The 8527-nt window shown below is 36.8% G+C and overlaps 1 protein-coding gene across 1 annotated transcript in view; it reads right to left on the bottom strand.

The window, feature by feature from the left end:
- The window catches only part of LOC106749054, a gene marked incomplete at both ends in the record, with an annotated part of 13929 nt that overhangs the window by 1687 nt on the left and 3715 nt on the right, over positions 1 to 8527 (bottom strand). Inside the window, one exon of the mRNA XM_014628104.1 lies at positions 4252 to 4359. Coding sequence (XP_014483590.1) covers positions 4252 to 4359 — 108 coding nt within the window. The remainder of the gene's footprint in view (positions 1 to 4251; positions 4360 to 8527) is intronic.

Genomic DNA, 8527 nt, shown 5'->3' on the forward strand with positions numbered 1-8527 from the left:
GTTTCACCAGGTTTTAGCAGCTCATAATAGATTACACCCTTCTGATCCCATCAAACACAGAGCATTGTCTTCTTTCCAAAGCGATTGCAGTGGATGTCGATGGTTCGCCTGGATTCACCCATGATTTCTGACGCTTAGGATTCTCAAAATATATCCATTTTTCATCACCTGTCACGATACAATGGAGAAATGACGTTCTTTTGTATCTGTCGAGCAGCATTTCACAAGTGGTTTTTCGATTTTCTTGCTGTCTTTCATTCAGTTCATACGGAACCCATTTTCCCACTTTCTGAATCTTTCCCATGGCTTTCAAACGAATTGAGACAGCTTTCTGCGTCACATTCAATTCATCCGCGAGTTCTTCTTGAGTTTGAGTATCATCTTCATCCAATAAGGCATGCAATTCGTTGTCTGCGAACTTTTTCGGTAGTTTCCCACACTCTTCGTTTCTCACGTCAAAATCACCACTTTTGAATGTTTTGAACCACTCGAAACACTGTGTTTTACTAAGAGCATGTTCACCGTAAGCTTCGACAAGCATTCGATGCGCAGCAGTTTTCTTCAAATGATAACAAAAAACCAATGCTGTCCGCAAATCGTCGTTCGAAGGCACAAAACTCGACATGTTTAAGGTTATAGAAAAATATACCGATGTATGGAACTTGGGTTATTGCGTGTTGAAAATCTTCGTCAGCTGTTAGAGGGAAATGATGGCGCGAAGGCAGAAGCGGTCTTACGATCCCTAAACTGATGGCTTGCACCATCTATAGGGAAATTCCGGTTTCATACTTCTACATCTGGTATATCTACCTTATATAACGCTAATGCCGGCGATGTTACTAGTTTCAAGCATTATAACTCGAAAAGTACTTAATACAAAAATATTTTGTTATAATAATTTGCAAAGATCTCAAGATAGGCTATAATAATGAACAATAAAATCTGAGGGGTTCCATTTAAAGAAAACAAGTTGATCTTCAAATAACTTTCAAATTCGACCTCAAGGTCAAAGTCTAAGTCACTATTGAGTTCCGCCCTAAAAATCCTTAAATTTTTGTCTGAACAATTTTTTGTTAAAGTGCGCTGTTCTCAAAATATTTCAGGGTATTCAAACTTTCACCTCACCCTGTATATACAGTGGCGGACATATATTTAAATGCAGTTAAATTAAAAACGAAAATTAAATTTTATTCGTTATGTACTTATATATGAAATAGTTAAACAAAAATCCATTACGTTTTTTACAAGTTTATAGCATATATTATGAGATAGCAAAATAGTGTTTTTCAATTTACTATGACTAAGAAGTTCTTTTGTTTTTATTAAAATGTCATATTTTCTGCGGCCACGTACTTATGTATATGTATATACCAGGTATAAAAGTATGAAACCGGAATTTCCCTATAGATGGTGCTAGCCATCAGTTTAGGGACCGTAAGACCGTGCGACGATGCATTCTTCCGGCAAACAACGCGACCGACCGACCATCCGTCGGTCGCAGAAACGGCGCTACGCGCCAACAAATAAACACACGCTCGAAGCACGCAACCGACACGTGCACACGCCAACAATAACGTTTGTTATTGTTGTTAAGCACGTGTACTTACGCAAACTTTATTATACCATACAGGACCATACAGAAGACCTTCTACCTCCTTATAAAGTTCATTTTGTTGTAGTTGTTGTTCTTTGTGCAGCAAACCGATTTTCCTATTAGCGCTTTTACTTCGACGATTCTGAGAAGTGACTCTATTTTGATTAACTTTATCAGAAAAATTTCTGCAGGTCGTTCCAATTATAATGCCAACTTCTGACATGATTCCTAGCAATGACAAGTAACCTTCATTAAACATAGTTGCTGCTAAATAGGCCGCGATTTCGATAATCTTTCGTCCACAATGTAGATGCTTAGGGGCTAGTCGCCAAATGAGCGAGTTAAAGCTTNAAGCGAGTTAAAACTTTCATTCGCATTTTGAGTGAAGCCGCCTAAACATCTTTCAAGTAAATCTTTTCTCGATAAGTCTTTGTATGTAGGTAATATACTCTCAGCTACAACTGGATGTAAAGGCTCTGGGTGAGTGTATGGAACTCCTAGGCTTTCGGCGCATCGAAATTTACACCAAGAATCTTCAGCAGAAGGACAATTTTCATATCTTGGTTTCTTATCAGTCGATATACTATGCAAATATGTGGCCATTATATCTCTTTGCATATTTTCCACAGATTCTAGATTTCTCATTATTGCGAGGCCGTAGTATTTTGTAAGCTTTTTTATCAAGGTGTCAGTTAGCTTACCCTTGCCACCAAGTTTTTTTTCTTTTTTGACATTTTGACATTGATGTATATAATGCTTACAAGATTACCAACAGACTACAAGAGTTCCTAAAGGCATTTTAAAACTCTCGTGAGCACTGTGGCTCTGGGGCCTCTGGGAACGCTTACGCATGCGTACTTAGCGAGCTTGTTTCGACCCGCAAAATTTTGAATTTATTTTTGGGACTTTGGGAACATTTTCTAGAGATGAAAAACTATCGATTAAGCAAAAAAAAAATCAATTTTTTGAAGTTGCTACACCAGGCTACCCCCTTAATTAATTAGCACTATTTACATTTTCATTGAAGAAATAAATTCCGTTTAGGTTGCCAATTAGGATGCTACATAATAAAATTCCAACAATATTGATGATTGACTTCTTGATACCAGTGTGAATTTTGTACGGACCAATGATGAAAATTATGCCAATTTAATTGTTCAGTGTTGTGAAACGTGGTCTCATCACTAAACAATACATACCTAAAGAATGTTCTATCACGTCGCGACAATGTGTCTATCTACAAAACACTAGTTTTTGTTGAAAATCTTGAGGCATTAATCTCTGTGTTAAAGTAACATGGTACGAGTGGAAGTTATAAAATTTAAAAATCCTCTGATTTCGGGATACTTAATTCGCTTTCAATTTGCCGTGTTAATACATGAAGACTAATGGCGGCCATATCCAAAATGGCAAGCACTTGTAGATCATCTCTTTCTGGTACGTTGAAACGACGTCTTTCCTGTGCTTCACGTAGGTGTTGTCGTTGGCGACAATCTTGGCAATCGTACGATGATTTAGATGCTGTCTTTGAGGAAACTGATTGCGGTATAATTTTTCTGCTTGTCGATAATTATTACAACACTCTCCAAATGCCAGAATAATATCAACAATTTCGTTCGGAGTATAATCTGGTATATCGCTATATGTAGAAATTTAAATCTCTAAGATAAAATAAGGTTTGATTGGTTTTTTGTACTGGCAGATAACAATGATGAGTTAAGAGAGTATATCAATTATTATACTCTACAATTTCAGAAGTAAAATAGAGGCCTGAGTGTATTTATATAATTTTTGATCTGAAATTTATTCGTAAAAAAAGTGATTTTGCGAATGTCGAAAAGTTCCAAAAGTATGTAGGATCGACAAGAGGCTAAAGGTGCGTTAATTGGGACAAATATAGCGGATATTATCGTATGAGTAACATTGAGGAAAAGCTCGAAAAGTCGAGTGCATCGGTCAGTATCGGTTTTCAGCAAAATTAGATAAGAGTAGTGTGAGGCGTGTATATTTTGTTCGAGAGAATATTCGACGACTCGTAATAAGACGAACGTCGAATTTTTTCTCGATGTATGTGTCGTCGTATTGCTACAAAAGTCCTTGTTGGATGGAAACTGAACGATCGTGCAAAGCAATAGTTCCATTCATGCACTGAGTACATATACAGTATATGTACTGAATACAAGTTCAACTTGAAATGACTTCTAGAGTCAACTTGACCCCATGATATAAAGCATAACTGAACGTCAGACTGCTCTGATATGCTTTATTCAATTATGGAGTGAACATTGTTTTAACCTTGAAGTGACCCTTTGAGTCAATTTAACCCCACATGTTGTTACATGTTTTTAACGTAAAATTTCTTCCTCTATCGATTTCCGGTATAAGAAACAGACCATTCCATTTAAAAAACAAAAGTTAACCTTCAAATGACTTTGAAAAGGAACATCCGTGATAAAGAAGATTACCACCGTGACAAAGGTCATCATCGGATGTCTCCCTCTGAATCCTACAACTTTTGTTTAAAATGTTTTCTCTAAAACTTTTCTAAAAAGATATTTTAATAGAACTTTTAAAATAGGACACCCTGTATATATATATATATATATATATTGTCAATAATTATTGGCATTGATCGGAAATATCACAATGAAGCTTACTGCGTCTAATAATTGTTGGACGGAAGAACACAGAATGTAGAATTGTAGCACTCCACCCAACGTGAACATAATCATCGAGAATCCTTCGACAAGATTTGCTTTCGGGACCTGAAAATTTATAAAAATGTATTATTTACGCGTTCACGCAATATATCGGATAATTTTTGTTGAAAAATTAATAATTTATAACGGAACTTAGAATTCGCTAAATACGTAATTTAACGCATATGTATTTTAAGAAAAACATTTTTCTAAGACGATAAAATTACTCACTGTATTTAGCAAGATAGCACCAAAGCAGAATCGCAAGACGCTAATTACGTAAATCAGATTAAAGTTCATGGACAGTAACTTCTTCAATAGAAATGACAGGCTGAAACGAAGCGTACATAGGTAGGTAATAAATACATTCAATACACTAAAATATAGCTCGCATGCAATAGCGCGGCAAGCATGCAGTAATTCTACATGGATGAAACATCTCCGTTAGTATAATTGAATTTTCTGTTGCCTGAAGACCAATGAAAACTCTGTTGTAAGAAAAAAAATACCAAAAGGCTTGTATTCTGTCAATTTCTCTCAATTGTTTCAACCGAGTTTTAATTTAACTGAATGTTCTCAGTCGAATGTACTTAATCGCTAAAATAGAGACGTCCTTTTGTCACCGGGTTTTTGTTTAGTCCTTGTTCAATTGCGGGCATTGAGATTTGTCTCTTCATATTTCCGAAAAGTAAATAGCAAGTAAAAGTAAATCTCTTTCTCGAAAACTTTCGGTGGACATTTACCAACTACTTACTAAACCACGGCGTTGTGGTGCCGATACAACACCCTCAACTCCTTCTCCGCCCACGAATTCGTTGTGGAAAAATATTCCCCCGCGAAACCATCTCGTTCATCCCGTGCACCATTTTCGCGAAATATCATTGCGAGCTTTGTCGTGATATACCGATACTGCGCTGTCATCAGTAACACCAGGTGCACCATGTAAATATCCACGGCAGCCTTCTTTAGGAACATGTACAAGCTGCCGAACAATATGACGAGGCTGCCCAGCACGAAGACAGTAGTCGAGAAGGGCTCTTCGCAAAAGGCGACCGGCATCCGGTAATCCTCATAATAAAACGAGCTCTTCTTGAATACCAACGCGAACGGCGTGGTGCCCCACACGAACAAGGACGACAGACCGACTATCCAATACAGATTAAATAGGACCTTGATCGGCTTCGTAGTCGCCGTCACTACGTCCTTCATGACCTCGTTTTCAGCGCTGAGGATGTCATTCAGCTCGAGGACGTAACGTCGCACCAACTTGCCGCACAGCTGAATTTTCACATTCAGGAAAATCACCTCCGTGGTGAACACAATGGACGTCATGGCATCCACCAGAACCTTCTCCTTCGACACTGACATGATTCCAGGGATAAAACCACCCGCGCGAATCAACTCGAGTAGCCACACGAACACACCGTATATTCGCCAAAATATCGGAAACGCGCTGTCGGCGGTCATCGGCAACAAATTGCCGGAGATCTTATTCAGGCGAACGTTCAAGAGATTCACGCTCTGGAAGTTCATGCTGTCGACGTCGCCCATTTACTCTACTCGTCGCCCTACTCGTTCCGTTCTACGTTCTTCGCATCGCGCTTCGTTGTGATCGTGTCACCGTGCGAAGAGACATGCGCGACTTTACATAGAAATTTGAAGACAACACGCAAGTTGCGGTTGATCTTCGGGGTCATTCATTATTCCTTCTGAATACTAAGTTATACTTACTTTCTTAGTTCTATTAATATGATATACGCTAACAACAGCGATGTTCCCGCTGTTTACGCTCAAATCATTACGCTCTTGTCGTGTAATTTTATTTATTGCCGGGTTGAATGAGAGACAATTATTATCCACAATGTGACAGGTTTTCCCAAAAACGTCGATATACAAAAATTCGATGTACTGTGAAAAAAACTCATAAATAAATATCGCGATACCCTTGTTAAAGGGAGGATTTCCCTTTCGTATTTCCTTCGCTATATGCGTGCGACTACGAGTTTTCCAATAATTACGGCTGCTCAATGAATAATTATCTTATAGTGTTCTGGTGGCAGCCACGGTACTGCAAATGTTTGCAACGACTGCACGTGTAGAACGCAAAATGTGCAAAACGCAGGAACGATAAAAATAGCTAGTGAATTGAGCAGAGTCATGCGACATTTTTCGTGACTCAATGTCAAGACGATCAAAAACGGCACATATATTTACGGCAAAAAACAAGTAAGACAAATTCAGGTCCAGAAAAGGTTTTTTGATGTACTTGCGATATAAATTTGTTGCTCGATTTTTGACAGCATTGATCCTAAGTTCTATCATTTTTCGATGCAATATCTTAACGACACACAAATTATATCCACATCATTTACATTTATAAATGTTAATACTTGCTTAAGCTAGATTGCAATTTATTTTTAAACTTATTGTTATTTTCAATTTGCAAGACATTTATTTTTTTTTAAGGACTCTGTCCGAAAATGTTATGTTATTCACGTTGTTGCTATTCGTCTTGTTTATAAGAGCACGAGAGCGTACGATTGATTTAAGATCTGAAAGCTCGCCGAAAAATTGTCGAGATACAAATAACGTACAGATATATGTAAAATATACTATTACCGTATACATGAATTACATGAATAAAAGCAAAGACAGATTGAATTTATTCCACCCCGTAAGTTTGCTCCCTAAATTATCGCTCAATATCAACAACATAAATGTATATTTTATTGACGGCTCGAACTGATATCATTTCTCATGGCTCTGTCCATTATATCTCTAGTCTAAATCGAACATAAAAATATAACAAAATATATTTTAACAACAATTTTATCGTTTCATGAAATATTGGCAAATTCAATGGCAATTTTAAACTACAATAGCTGGTGATGAAGGTAATTATATTGAGTAAGAGGAATAACGTGAAAACATACTGTATCCTGCAGTTGCTTCACTCATTATAGCATAACATGTAGAATTGTACAATCGAACCGCATCTAAATATCGTGACCAAAAAACCTTTCAGGGAAGTAATTGATAGCACCTGTAGATACGTAAGCAAAAATTTATCTTTCACTGCTTATATATATGTTACAATTGTTACAAATAAATATTTATGTAACTCGTATGAATAAGAATAGAGATATTTACCATTGGTTGATAAATATAATATACACGTAAACATTTAAAATTGAAGAAGTTAATTAATGTTAATTGTGTTACTCACTGTGCTGAACAGAACACTGATAAAATAAAAACATAAGAAACTGCTCACGTAATTCATGCTAAAGGCCAAGCAATTCTTTCGGTACAAATGATAACAGAGAAAACAGAGCTGATATATAGACATCACATTTAGGATGGAACATATTTCGTCACATTAAATTTAACTCGTCAATTCATGGCGGAAATTTTAAATAAAAATGAATTTAATCTAATATTTAGCAAAGACGTGATCCAATAGAAATTAAATTTTTTTTTGTTTCAACTGAGAAAGAATGTAAATCGAAAAATTAAAAGAATACTTTGAGATTATGAATCACTTTTTTAAAGATAGGCTAATTCAGTTTTTGTATCAAATTTAGTCGATAAATTGAATTTTCCGAATTTTCCATTTTTTTAGATATAAAATATATAAGAAATAAAATTAAGTGATACTTACCATGTGATAGTAACGTACGAGGGTGGTCCCTAAAGTACCCGACCCAACAAAGAAAGCACAAAAATTTTGGAAAATAATGTATTTATTTTTCAACATAATCTCCTTTCAGCTCTATACACTTTTCCCAGCGATGTTCAATAAGTTCGATACCCTTTTTATAATAAGAAATGTCTTGCCCCTCAAAATAGCCATTAACTGCCGACATTACTTCTTCATCGTTGGAAAATCTTTGACCACTGAGCCATTTTTTCAAGTTTGGGAACAGAAAATAATCCGAGGGGGCGTTTGTTGCTGTAAAACTTCGCTAAACACTCAATTGAAACATCTTCACGACACTGTTTTTGCTCGAGTGTGAGCAAACGCGGCACCCATCTTGCACACAGCTTTCTCATGTGCAAATTTTTAGATAATATGCGATATACCGCACTTTTTGAAATGCCTACTATGTCTGCTAGCTCGCGCACTTTCAGTCGACGATCATCCAGTACCGCTTTGTGGATTTTCTTCACCATTTCTGGAGTCGTCACCTCATTTGGTCGACCACTGCGATGCTCGTCTTGGCAGCTCGTACGG

The sequence above is a fragment of the Dinoponera quadriceps genome, unplaced genomic scaffold, assembly GCF_001313825.1.
Source record: "Dinoponera quadriceps isolate SergipeBrazil2010 unplaced genomic scaffold, ASM131382v1 scaffold3367, whole genome shotgun sequence".
NCBI lineage: Eukaryota > Metazoa > Arthropoda > Insecta > Hymenoptera > Formicidae > Dinoponera > Dinoponera quadriceps.